The sequence below is a fragment of the Notothenia rossii genome, assembly GCF_949606895.1.
Source record: "Notothenia rossii genome assembly, chromosome: 1".
Classification (NCBI taxonomy): Eukaryota; Metazoa; Chordata; class Actinopteri; order Perciformes; family Nototheniidae; genus Notothenia; species Notothenia rossii.
Window position 1 is genome coordinate 54,462,191 of NC_136912.1, and position 13,874 is coordinate 54,476,064.

At 40.9% G+C, this 13,874-nt stretch overlaps 1 protein-coding gene across 1 annotated transcript in view; it reads right to left on the reverse strand.

Annotated features, from left to right (window-relative positions):
* apc2 (APC regulator of WNT signaling pathway 2) overlaps positions 1 to 13,874 on the reverse strand; it is a 71,864-nt gene that overhangs the window by 47,060 nt on the left and 10,930 nt on the right. The window contains exons 2-7 of the mRNA XM_079669806.1: positions 10,265 to 10,414; positions 6,177 to 6,267; positions 5,070 to 5,397; positions 3,374 to 3,482; positions 2,435 to 2,548; positions 2,170 to 2,244 (exon numbers count right to left, since the gene is read on the reverse strand). Of these exons, the coding sequence (XP_079525932.1) occupies positions 2,170 to 2,244; positions 2,435 to 2,548; positions 3,374 to 3,482; positions 5,070 to 5,397; positions 6,177 to 6,267; positions 10,265 to 10,393 (846 nt within the window). The 5' untranslated portion in view covers positions 10,394 to 10,414. The remainder of the gene's footprint in view (positions 1 to 2,169; positions 2,245 to 2,434; positions 2,549 to 3,373; positions 3,483 to 5,069; positions 5,398 to 6,176; positions 6,268 to 10,264; positions 10,415 to 13,874) is intronic.

Here is a 13,874-nt window from a genome sequence, read left to right on the forward strand (position 1 = left end):
TGGCGTCTCCTACAACAGCATCTCCAGAGACGGAGACACCCGCAGCAGTCTGCTGGGACACAGCGAGCACTCCTGGAGTCTGGAGTGTTCAGAGGGAAGCTACACGCCATGCCACCAGAACGACAGGTTCAGTTCCTCCTCGCCACAACCCTTCACCCACAGAGTCGGGGTTTACCTAAACTGGTGTGTCGGCTCACTGTCATTCTACTGCATCTCTCAGGACACCATGGTCCACCTCCATACCTTCACTTCCACCTTCACTGAGCCTCTGTACCCAGCTTTCTGGGTGTGGGCCTACGGGGGGTCAGTGTCACTGTGTCAGGTGGAGTTAGACTGGGAGCGACTGCTGCAGTGAACAAGGGGGATCACAATGGATCCATCCTTAAGCACCAGCATCCAGCTGATTGGTTGATTATGCTCCTTACACACACAAAAGCTGTTAGTATTTATGCATCATCAACACCTAGGCCCGTTTATCCGCATTAAGTGTGTGAAGACATATGTTCCAGCTTTAAAGAGCAACTTGCAGGTTTTTTTTTTTACTACATTTATGTAGTATTATTAACCTTGCCTGAAAATTAAAATTAAAAATGTTAATGCAGGATTTGATATGTTTTACAAGACATAAGGGCAGGAATTCAGAGGGAAAGGAGCCGTTTTGAGCTCTGCTACTAAAAACTGCTTTTTTTAACGTCAAACGCGTCATATTACGTCACATGGGGGAGTTAACTTTCTCGGACTCGTTCTCTGCCCAATCCGCGGTAGTAGTTTGTAGTTGGTTTGGGCGGTTGTGATTTAGTGAGCTGGTATTTTTTCGGTAATTTTACATTGCATTTCACCATTTGTAATCATGGTGAGCTTGTGTTTGTGCAGGTTGCGCAAACTCAAGCCTGTCAGGGCATCGAGTCCACAGTTTCCCTCACGGGAAAAGGACCGGAGCTAGCGTTCGTTCCTGGGTGCGTTGTGCATCCACCTCCCTGCAGCATACTCCGTCTCCACAGCTTTATCAAGAAACCGTATTACATCTCTCTCCCCCCCTTCACTGCTCTCTCTCTCCCCCCTTCGCTGCGCTCTCTCTCCCCTCCGGTACCCGGCACCCGTAGTGTGGAGTTAGGTAACGCTGTAGTGGCTGTACTGCTCCAGCCGTCTCCTTTGTGTTTGTTTGTTTCCCCCTGTCTGTGTTGTTTGTGTGGGCGTGGTGGCTGTCACTCCTGGCTCCCGGCTCAACCTCCACTCACCTGCTGCAATCAGCTGTGCACCCTCCCCGACTACACACCTGCTTTCCATCAAGCCATTTACAACGGCATATCAACGGAGGCTCCACAACCTTTCTCCGCCAGATCGTCAAGTATCAGCCGTATCTCGCGTCTCCCCTCCGGTCAGCACCGTAGTGTGGAGTTGCATTAGGTAACGCGAGATACGGCTGATACTTGCGCATTAGTTTCTGTTATGGATCAGTATCAACAGTCCTGCCAGTAACGTTACTATATTATCAATACTACTTAGTTATAGCCTGATATATGATTGCTAACTTTACAATGTTGTGATGTGACTGACGTTAGCTAACATGCTAACGCCGGTCACTCACCAAGACAGCTGCTCTGTTCTCCACTGGTTTTCCACACACCAAAGCTCCATTTCTCTCCGATGGCCGAAACTAGCATTGTGATCCATGTTTATTCATACGTTAGACCGGCCGCTCTCCCCCTTGTTTCCCCCATGTTACGTCACACGCGGGATGTCACGTGCGGAGGCTTTTTTATGCATAAGTGGAAATGTCCTACTAAAACGACGCCAGATGTCACTGTAGTGTATATTTCTGTATATTTTTGGGAAAATCTAGTGTATTCATCATTTTCCTACACATTTATTCACTGGTGTCTCTAACCTGCAAGTTGCTCTTTAAGGTCTGGACACATCAATCAAACATGTATAAAAAAGTATTTATGAGAACGACCGGCATCAACTTAGACTATTAAACAAAATATGATTTTAATGTATCTGTCAACACCGACTGACTTAGAACAGAAGAGACCCGGTCCAACTTGTTGGAAGAAACATTAATCAGCCTTTATATTTGCTGTCTGCTGTTATGTGTTTGCATTTCTGTTGTGGTGATGCCTCTGTCTGTGTATTGTGTGTGTGATGTGTGTTGTCTGCATGTCTGACCTGTAGCTGGGTCTCCTGAGTGCCTCGGGCCTCCTGCAGCTCTTCCTCCAGCTGCTCCAGACGAGCAACACGAATCTACAACATACACGCCATGCACTGTTCAGACATGTCTGTGCTGCATACCATCGACAACGATTCATCAAATCAATTTAATCAAATTAATCCAAATGAATTAAGATTCTGATTCTGTTGCATTGTTCATAAAATGATTGAATGACATGATCTGCTGTAGCAGAAGGAGCATAAACAGCAGGCTGTTTCTCACCTGCGTCCTCTGGACCACTTCATCACTGGTGCCGAAATGCTCCTCCATCACAGACTGAACCTGCTGAGCTTCAAACTCCAGCTGCTGCCGGATCAGATCCATCTGCAGAGAAAACTGAAACGACACACACAGAGATCAGTACACACATGATACTCAAATACTAAAGGCCCCCACACATCTGATTTACTCACTGTGAGCCAAAGAAAACCAGAATTGTTGATGTTTACTGTAATCTGATCTTTTATTTTGACAAATGCAGTACAGAAAGTGACTTCCTGTGTAGAACCACAACAGTCAGTTGACTTATTAATCATTTAAGTAACTTATTGAACTTAACATCAACTCCTTGGCCCCATTTGAAAAAAATATCTTATAACTTTTACTCAAGTAAAAGTGGCGCCTTTAATTTTAACGTTATAGTAAAAGGTTTCAAATTTCAAATGTACTTTTGACTACCAAAATAAAAAGATATATGCAGAATGGCCAATTTCATAAAACATTAAAAAAATATATGATTGTATTATTATTCAAGCATTTATGTTCATGCTGGTAAAAACATGTCAGTTACCTGAATAAAGTTTTATCTTATAAAGTCTTTATTGCATATCACAATGTATATGTTTATTATTTTGTTTAATTTATCTGAATGTAATTTAAATTAGGCGCAATAGCCCACATGTTTTACTCTGAGTTTTGTTGGAGAGAAAGACCTCAGACTTTAGTACACTTATTCAGTAGGTCACACTAATGCTGATGCAGGTGCTCGTGTGTGTGTGTGTGTGTGTGTGTGTGTGTGTGTGTGTGTGTGTGTGTGTGTGTGTGTGTGTGTGTGTGTGTGTGTGTGTGTGTGTGTGTGTGTGTGTGTGTGTGTGTGTGTGTGTGTGTGTGTGTGTGTGTGTGTGTGTGTGTGTGTGTGTGTGTGTGTGTGTGTTTTCTCACTGTGTCGATGCGGGGCAGTTGAGCCAGTCTCTGAGACAGCGCCTCCAGCTGGCTGAAGTACCAGCAGCGCTCCCTCTCCTCGCGGTCGATCTCCCCCAGCAGGAGGTTCCTGTGGACGCCACACAGATATCACGTTAACCTCAGGGCTGCTACTGCTAACACAGCAGCATTATCTCTTTCAAGTGAGTCGTGCTGCATACAGAGCAATACCAATAATGTGCATATGTCTATGTTCGTCATTTAAATCTGATCTGAAGACACAGTTATGGGTTAAAATATATATCTATGCCAAACACTTCTCTGATCTCCGTTTGCACTGACTCCCAAACAGAGATCTTACATTTTAAGGATACCAGAAATGTTCCAGACTTTGAAGTCCAAAGCAGAGCAGGATTACATACAATTGGAGCTAAAGCAGAGTATTGATTTACTATCCCAAAATACCTTCGTACCTGATTCCATGTTTTAAGAGTATTTATAACAATAAAGTTATCTTTAATCCCATGTAGTGAAATTGTGTTGTTTATAAATGGCATGTCTAAGAGTCCAGGCTCACACCCTTTATTTTCCAAATCAAGAAATGTGGAATTAGTATAATATTTTAACCATTCTGTAATATATCTAAGTTGTGACGCCCAGTGATAAAACATAATGTTGGTAAGTGCTAATCCCCCTATCTAAAGGTAGTTGCACTTTCTCCAGCTTAAGTCTTGGGCGTTTAGATTTCCACACAAATGTACCTATTATACTATGAAGTGATTTAAAGAACTTAGCTGGGATATAATTAGGCAACATCTGCATTGGATATAAAAGCCTTGGCAGGACACTCATCTTGATGAGGGCAACCCGTCCCAGCAGTGGTATTGGCAGAGGGCTCCATCTTTGGAGATGATCACATTCACCACCGGGTCCAAATTCATTTTAATCACATTTTCTAAATTATAGGAGGCAAACATGCGTAGATATTTGAACCCATTAGTGGCCAATTGGAAAGGAGTGTGTCCAAATAAATCAGAGCATTTTAAATTCCCAAGTGGTGAAGCAAATGATTTCCCGTAGTTGACCTTATATCGTGAACATACCACACACTCATTCATTATGTTAGTAATAGCTGGGACTGAGGACAACGGATTACTCAAAAGCAGAAGGATATACATTGGGTGTATTTTTTTGGGGTGTATTTTTTCTTTGGTTTGGATACCGGTAACTAAAATACTGGATCTGATTTGTTCTGCTAAAGGCTCCATCACTAGTGCAAATAATAATGGAGATAAAGGGCATCCTTTTTTTGTACATTTACTCTTTGTGAAATGAGAAGAAACACATTCATGGAAACTGAGGCTTGTGATGCAGAGCAGTCATTTGACCACATTAATACATTTGTTTTATATTTGATTTAATAATATTATTATTACTAAATTGTAATACATGTTTCATAACATTTTTACTGGTATTTATTTTTAAATTGATGCATTTTCTCAAATGTATTTCGTATGTTCTTTATAATTGTTTAGCTTTAGTACTCGTACGTTAGTCACACATAATTACATGTGTTTTTTTTTTCTTTCTCTTAAATGTATTTTTTTATACAAGGTGGAATCTGTGTGAAGCTTTACATAATAGCAGTTGCACTGTAAATGGAACATCTGTCCATTAAACGTACTTTACATGTATCTGCAGAATGTAAAGATACTACCTCTCCTTGTACAGCTCCTCCTGGTGGTGGTCGCTCATCCGTCCGTCAGCTCCACTGATCACAGCTGTTTTGGGCGGCGCTCCCTCCAGGAAGTGATGCGGCAGCATGGCGGCCTCGCCCCCGGACCCTGAGCTCAGACGGGACAGCGCCCTGAGCGGACTCCTGGCTTTGCTTACCGCTGAGGAAGAGGAGCAGGAGGAAGGAGGCAGAGCCAGGCGGTCGTCCAGCTCCACTCCCCCACCTGCCCCCCCCACACCGCCCATCAGAAGCCTCAGGTTGTGGGGTTGATGCTTCAGTTCGTAGTAGTTAGTGAGATCCAGGTGGAGCTCTAAGGGAGGAACAAAGAATCAATCAATCTTTCCTCCTTCCTTCCTTCCTTGATTTTCCTTCCTTCTTTCCTTCCTTCCTCCCTTGCTTCCTAGCTTCATTCCTTTCGTAATTGTCCGTCCTTTAATTGCTTCCTAGCTTCATTCCTTCATTCCTTGATTACTTCCTTCCTTCCTTCCTTCCTTCCTTCCTATACCATTCCATATCTTAATTTCCTTGTTTACCCCTTACGTGATATCCTCCTACAATAATTGCTGTATCCTCTCCTCTTTCCTTTCTCACTTCATTCCTTCCTTCCTTTCTCACTTCATTCCTTCCTTCCTTCCAGCCTTGCTTCCTTCCTCTCTTAATTTCCCTCATTCCTGCTTCCATTGCTTAATTTTCCTTCCTTCCTTGCTTCCTTTCTTAATTGTCCTTCCTTCCTTCCTTCCTCCCTTGCTTCCTAGCTTCATTCCTTGCTTCCTTGCTTCCTTGCTTCCTTCCACTCTCCCATACATCTATGTGTTGTCTATTTTTTCAAACTGAATTTGACTTAATCCTATAATCGCAGCTGCTGTTGCTCTCAGTTGTAGTAATCTAATTTCAGTCCAGACAAACTAATTGACATGAATTTGTTGTTTAATTGGATCGAATCATAACGAGCAGAGCCGTCTGCATCCAATCAGATTAACTGATTGAGTCGATTCATTTCTCTGAAAATAAGGATTTGTCCCAGCAGAGCCTCAGAAGCAGTCGGTAGAATCCCTCCTATCTTTTATGACAATAACTGATCCTTGATACCTTTGAGTTGGTCCAGCACGTCGCTCCTGCCGGACGAAGCCAGTGTTCCTGCCTCCTGCTCCAGTTTACTCTGCAGTTGCTTCAACACCTCCTGCACCAAGAGAGGAGCAACAGACATACATGTACAGACAGGAAACATCCAGGGTGTTCACTGTTGGTTGTATTCAGATAAGGAAAAGGCATTAACCAAGATTATATGAAAGGTTCATCATCACTTCTTTGCCTCTGAATTCATATTAAAGATTTGTAACTCGAAAAAAACCAGCATGTGCAAGTTGATTGCGTTTGTAGATGAAAAATCATCGACGCAGCAAAAAACACCAAAAAGTTCAGAACAAAAAGATAGATAAACCTCCCATAAAGATAAAAAGGTCAAATCCCCGAGCAGTAGATCAAATCTCCCTTCATCCGTGAGGGAAATAAACACCGATTATTCCTTCATGTCAGGTGAGCTCTTGCAGACAAACGTTGAAAAGAAAAATGGGGAGTCCTCCTGCAGACTCACCTGCTGCTGGTCATGCCCAGCTGTCGTCAGTCTCAAACTGTGTGTGTGTGTGTGTGTGTGTGTGTGTGTGTGTGTGTGTGTGTGTGTGTGTGTGTGTGTGTGTGTGTGTGTGTGTGTGTGTGTGTGTGTGTGTGTGTGTGTGTGTGTGTGTGTGTGTGTGTGTGTGTGTGTGTGTGTGTTTGCGTGTGTGTGTGTGTATGTGTGTGTGTGTGTGTGTGTGTGTGTGTGTGTGTGTGTGTGTGTGTGTGTGTGTGTGTGTGTGTGTGTGTGTGTGTGTGTGTGTGTGTGTGTGTGTGTGGCCTATCATTACTATACTTTTGGGGACCTGAATCTGTTTACAGTCACGTGTGGGGACTCACCTCCCTTATGGGGACAACATGGAGGTCCCCATGAGAAGAATCATTAATGTTAGGCTGAAGACTTGGTTAGGTTTAGGATTAGGGTTAGGGTAAGGTTAAGGGTTAGGGTTAGGCATGTGTTGGTTATGGTTAGGGTTAGGATAAGTCTCCAGGAAATGCATGCAAGTCAATGTAATGTCCCCTGAAGTGATGAATACATGGTATGTGTGTGTGTGTGTGTGTGTGTGTGTGTGTGTGTGTGTGTGTGTGTGTGTGTGTGTGTGTGTGTGTGTGTGTGTGTGTGTGTGTGTGGCTTTGACCCTTAGCCTGGTTTCACAGGTTTCTCTCTTTCTGTTGAGTTCTATATGCATCCATTGTTTTAGTTCACGGCTCATTTTAGATTTAGGTTTGTTAGAAAGGATTAGGGCCACATTGGCCATTTTTTTTCGTTTTAGTTCTGAGAAAAAATGTAAAAGTCAGAATTCGGAGATTAAAGGTCGGGTAGGTAAGTTTGAGAAAACGGCTCGAGATACACATTTTCTTGTATTCCATGGAATGCTCTTAACATCCCGATAGCAATGAATATCTGAAGTGCTTTGACAACAAATCCATAAAAAAATGTCATCTGTGGAAGCCGTAGTACTGTAAAAAGCACGACCAATCATCTGAGCCGGCCCGGCTAAAATAACTGGATGGCCTACCTGCCTGTCAGCCTTCCATCTGTGCACAAACTTATCTCGTGCCCTCATTGGTCATGTGCGCGTTCGTGTGTGTTGGAGGAGGGGCTCTGTAAGGAAGTGGCAGATTTTTTCCGGCTGTGTATTCTCAAATTCTAGCGCACTTGAGCTGGTTTCTCCAAAATTACCTACCCTTCGGTCAGAATTCTGACTTTAAAGTCAGAAGTACAGGTACCTGTAATGAACCAGCTTCAGTGAGAGACTCACTTCACATCACGCAGTACGGGAAGCGTGTGGCTTCCGGTCCTCTGTAAGCAGCATAACTTGACCACGGCCGTGTTTGTTGTGTTGGTTTATTTTTTATATTTAATGCAAATAGCAAATATCCTCATGGCTTGCTCTGCGATTAAAACGGACCGTCCATGAATGTGGTTTCTTCGGTAAGTACATTTTAGTTCTCTATTTATATTTTACTGGTGTTTTTATTCAAATATCTTTGGCATTTACATGTATTTAAGGCAAAGATTATTTAACATATAGTGAGAATTGCTAATTGTATGAGCCATATTTTAAAATATATAATTTGATATATTATATATATATATTAGAACATTGTATTTCTTTATTATTATTATCATTATTATTATATCATTGATTTAAACCAGCCGTAATGAAGTTGACGTCATAGCGCCACGGAGCAAAATGGATTTTGAGATCTAAACAATGTGTTTCTTTAGTACTGCCACCACTTTGTTTGAAGTAAACAGTCAAACTTACCTGCAAAGTATTTTTTTGTTGGAGTCAAGCTTATTGCTAAAATGTTGGATAACACAGAACTACACTAACATTTGTCTCTTCATATTGTCTGTAAAGAAACATGGTAAAAGTGATTATTGCAGTGAGAAAACCAAACAGCATGTTTCTACGTTAAGTTTTGGCAACAAATAAACATTTAATTTGAATAAAAACTGATATTTTAATGTCGATGAACTGTTCATTGATAATCTCATTGTAGTACACAGCTGAATTTAAAAAACACTTTGAAATAAAACATTTATATCTACAGCCCCTAAAGACACACTGCTCTTCAGTTATGTTTCTTGTCATTTATGTTAGGTAAGGACATGCCTGAAAGACACCACTGCATAACCATTTTCTCCTTCTCTGATGAAGAAGAAGAAAATCCACGAGGAAAATTAAAGCTTATGTTATGAGATACAAGACCAGTAAAGGAAATTCACTAAGAAACAACACTTTTATTGTGATAACATTAAAAAAAAAGTTTTAAAAAAGTATAACAGGACCATCATTTGTGTGTGACGTTGCACCTCAGAGAAGGTGTTATTGTCAGAAGTGTGGCAAAAAACACCGTCAGCTGATCAAATGTACCTATTTTGTTGCTGTTTCCAAATGTGCAATCGATCAGATGATTATTTCTATCTGCCTCACTTACTTTTTAAACTTCAAAATTCTTGTGCCTTGTCACACACAAATTGTGCCAATCTGGACTCAGATTTGAATGTATTATCTATAGCTTTTTTTATTTATTCTATAAACTACTGACTACATGTATCTGTGTTGGAATTCAACAGACACTGAATTACCATACATGTAGAGATTGAAATTTAAGAAAAATGTTGAGTGGTCTCCAGAGCTGTAATACCCATATATTTGAATGTTGAAAAAGCTCACTTTCTACAGTGTAAATCACATTAAAGGACCATATCAGCATTTGTTTACTTTAATTTTTTTTAAATCAACTACACATTTATGAAGAATGTATTCACAAATGTACTGGCAACAATTGTGATGGTTAAATAATTGTTATAGTAATTCGATAGATAACCTCAAAATATTCTGGTTCCAGTCCAGAACAAAGCATGGACAAAGAAAAAAACAATGAGGTGACCTCAGAAACCAATGTTGCAGCATGACTACAAATCACCAGTGTTGGGCAAGTTACTTAAAAAAAGTAACTAGTAATAGTTATAGTTACTGCTCTCAAAAAGTATATAGTTACTTTATTAGTTACTAAATTATAAAAGTAACTAGTAACAAGTTACTTTATTTTACTTTAAAAATAATAACAATAAAAATACAAGTTTTTGTGTTGTTTTTTGCTGACTAGTTCTCTGAAGGCAACACACTCGACCGTTGCGATGGGCAGCATGTCCTCAACAGTTACCGCAAAAAGTAGTTGCGTTATTGTAACGCGTTAGTCCCAACACTGCAAATCACCATGTGCATCCATTACTTCTCAATCTCTAAACGAGCCATCAGTTTACAGGCATCTGAGGCTGACACAAAGAGGTGAAGCTCCAACATAAAACATGACGGATGATTGGGAAAAGTTCTCAGTATACACGGTGTGAAGTTTTAAGGTAAAACCAACGGTTAGCTCCTTTAAATCTGTGTTAGTCAAGTTGGTGTTGGTGGTGGTGGTGTTGATGTTGTCGGTGTTGCTGTTTGTGTTGGTGGTGTTTGTGTTGGTCTTGGCTGTGTTGGTGGTGTTTGTGCGGCTGGTGTTTGCATTGGATTTGGTGGTGTTGGTGTACTCTCCACACTGACCTTCATGCCGGTGGTTTCGGTCTCCAGTTTGGACAGGTGGTTGGAGTTATCCTCCAGCTCCCTCCTCAGGTGGGAGTTCTCCTTACGGAGCGCCTCCACCTGGTGGGCCAACTGATCGTAAGAAGCCATCTTCACACTGGGCAGTGCCTCCTGCAGGTGAAGGAGGAGGAGGAGGTGTTAGACTGATGGATGAGAGACTGTCACACAGGGTGGTGCCTCCACCAAATGGTTTGTTGTTCAGAGGCAGCGTCAGTGGAAACGCTCCAAGCGCTCTGATGGAATACTATTGGTCTTCTGTCAATCAACCCTTGTGGAGACCTGTTTGGGGGAAAAGTTATATCTCTCCGCTCACAACCTGTACAGAGACCTTTTGTATTTTGTATGGATTTATTTTCATTCAATCAATCAATCAATGTTTATTTATATAGCCCAATATCACAAATGTTACATTTGTCTCAGTGCACTTCACAGTTTGTAAAGAATATCAGTATGACAATACGACACCCTCTGTCCTTAGACCCTCACATCGTACAAGGAAAAACTTCCAGAGAAAACCCACAGTTTAAAGGGAAAAATGGGAGAAACCTCAGGGAGAGCAACAGAGGAGGGATCCCTCTCCCAGGACGGACAGACGTGCAATAGATGCCGTGTGTAAATTGAAAAGATAGTACATTTGCAACATAGGTAGTCCAAATGTTTGGAAATGCATGTGTGTATAATAGGAAGATGAATCCACGAGGATATCCATCCAGGACTTATGATCCAGGACCACAGCCACGACTCAAGATCCAGGACTCGCAATCCATGACAGAGGACCGCAGGATCATCCATGACTCCGGATCCCGGCGTATATAGACACCAAAAAGAAAGAAATTTGGGGAAGCTGGGTTAATCGGAACATGAGAGTACACAGGTATAGACAGAGAGAAGGAACAAGTAAGATGTCCCCCGACAAACTAAGCCTATATCAGCAAAACTAGGGGCTGAATCTAATCAGCCCTAACTATAAGCTTTATCAAAAAGGAAGGTCTTAAGCGCACTCTTAAAAACGGATAGGGTGTCTGCCGTCCGAACACAAACTGGAAGCTGATTCCACAAAAGTGGAGCTTGATAAGAAAAGGCTCTGGCTCCCATTGTACTTTTAGAGACTCTAGGAACAACCAACAACCCTGCATTCTTGGAACGCAATGCCCTAGTAGGACAATAGGGTATAATGAGTTCTTTAAGGTAAGATGGCGCCTGCCCATTAAGGGCTTTGTAGGCGAGAAGAAGAATTTTAAATTATATCCTGTGTTCTATAGGGAGCCAGTGTAAGGCAGCCAGAACAGGAGTAATGTGGTCCCTTTTCCTAACTCTGGTTAGTACACGAGCTGCAGCATTTTGAATCAGCTGAAGCGACTTGACTGACTTCTTGGTACACCCTGATAATAAGGAGTTACAATAATCCAGCCTTGAAGTAACAAATGCATGGACTAGTTTCTCTGCATCGTTTTGAGGCAAGATATGCCTGATTTTTGCAATGTTACGTAGATGGAAGTAGGCGGTCCTTGAAATTGATTTTATGTGGGTGTTAAAGGATAAATCCTGATCAAATATAACACCAAGATTCCTTACAGTCTCACTGGAGGCCAAATTAATGCCATCCATAGTTAGTATATCTTTAGATAATTTGTTTCGTAGATTCTTCGGGCCAAGTACAATAACTTCAGTTTTGGTCGTGTTTAACATAAAAAAATGTAAGGTCATCCACGATTTTAAGTCCTTGAGGCAGTCTTGAATTTTATTTAGATGATTAATTTCATCAGGCTTGATTGATAAATATAGCTGAGTATCATCCGCATAACAATGAAAGTTTACAGAATGATTCCTTATAATATTACCTAACGGAAGCATATATAGTGTGAACAAAATAGGTCCAAGCACTGAGCCCTGTGGCACTCCATGGCTAACTTTGGTTTGCATGGAAGATTCATCGTTGACACGTACAAACTGAGAGCGTTCAGATAAATAGGACCTAAACCAGCCTAAAGCAGTTCCCTGTATGCCAACTAAGTGCTCTAGTCTTTGCAATAGGATATCATGGTCGATAGTATCAAATGCAGCACTAAGATCGAGCAAGACAAGAATAGAGAGAAGTCCCTTGTCAGAGGCTATTAGAATGTCATTTGTGACTCTAACCAGAGCTGTCTCTGTGCTATGTTGTGTTCTAAAGCCAGACTGAAAATCTTCAAATAAATCATAGTTTTTTAAGTAATCACACAGCTTTTTTGCGACTGCTTTCTCAAGAATTTTTGAGAGGAATGGAAGATTAGAAATAGGTCTATAGTTGGCTAAAACCTCTGGATCGAGGTTGTGCTTTCTAAGAAGCGGTTTTATCACTGCTAATTTGAATGATTGTGGAACATAGCCTGATAATAAAGACATATTCATAATATTTAATGAAGAAGTGCTAATTAATGGAAAAACTTATTTTAACAGCTTAGTTGGAATCGGGTCTAAGATACACGTTGATGGTTTAGAAGAGAGAATCATTGCATTTAATTGTTCAAGGTTTATGGCTGAAAAGCATTCTAGTTTACTATCTAGTGTAATATTAGAACTTACGTTTCCGGGAGCTGTTGATAACACTATACTGGTCAAAGGCAAGAGGTCATTGATTTTGTTTCTAAGAGTAACAATTTTATCGTTAAAAAAGCACATAAAATCATTACTACTGAGTGCTATGGGAATAGAAGGCTCAGTTGAGCTGTGGCTCTCTGTCAGCCTGGCTACAGTGCCGAAAAGAAATCTTGCATTATTCTTATTCTCATCTATTAATGAAGAGTAGTAGGCTGCTCTCGCTTTACGCAGTGCTTTCTTATATTCATTGAGAGTAATATGCCAAATTAAACGAGATTCTTCAAGTTTAGTGGAACGCCATATCCTTTCAAGTTGTCTCGACTTTTGCTTTATTTTGCGGGTTTCGGCATTATGCCATGGAGCTAATCTATGTTGTTTTATTTTCTTCTTTTTCAAAGGAGCAACAGAGTCTAATTTTATTCGCAGCGCATCTGTAGCACTATCAACAACATGATCAATTTGGGGTGGTGTACATTTTGTATAAGTTTCCTCCTCTACATGCAGACATGCTATCGAGTTAAGTATTGGTGGAATCTCTTCCTTAAATTTGGCTATAGCACTAACAGATAGGTTTCTGCTGCAGGAGCTTTTGGCTAATGCTTTGTAGTCTAGTAACAGTACTTCAAAAGTTACTAAGGAATGGTCGGATAAAGCAGGATTATGCGGTTCGACTAATAGTTGCTCAATTTCAATACCATAAGTCAGAACAAGGTCAAGAGTGTGATTATAGCAGTGGGTCGGTTTATTTACACTCTGACAGAAACCAACAGAATCTAATATAGAGTTAAATGCAACAGTAAGGCTATTTTTATCATCGTCAACATGAATATTAAAGTCACCTACGATAATTACTTTATCTGTTTTAAGTACCAAAGTTGATAGAAACTCAGAGAATTCTGATAAGAATTCTGAATAAGGACCTGGTGCACGGTACACTGTAACAAATAAGATTGGCTGCAAAGTTTTCCAGGTCGGATGCGTAAGACTGAAA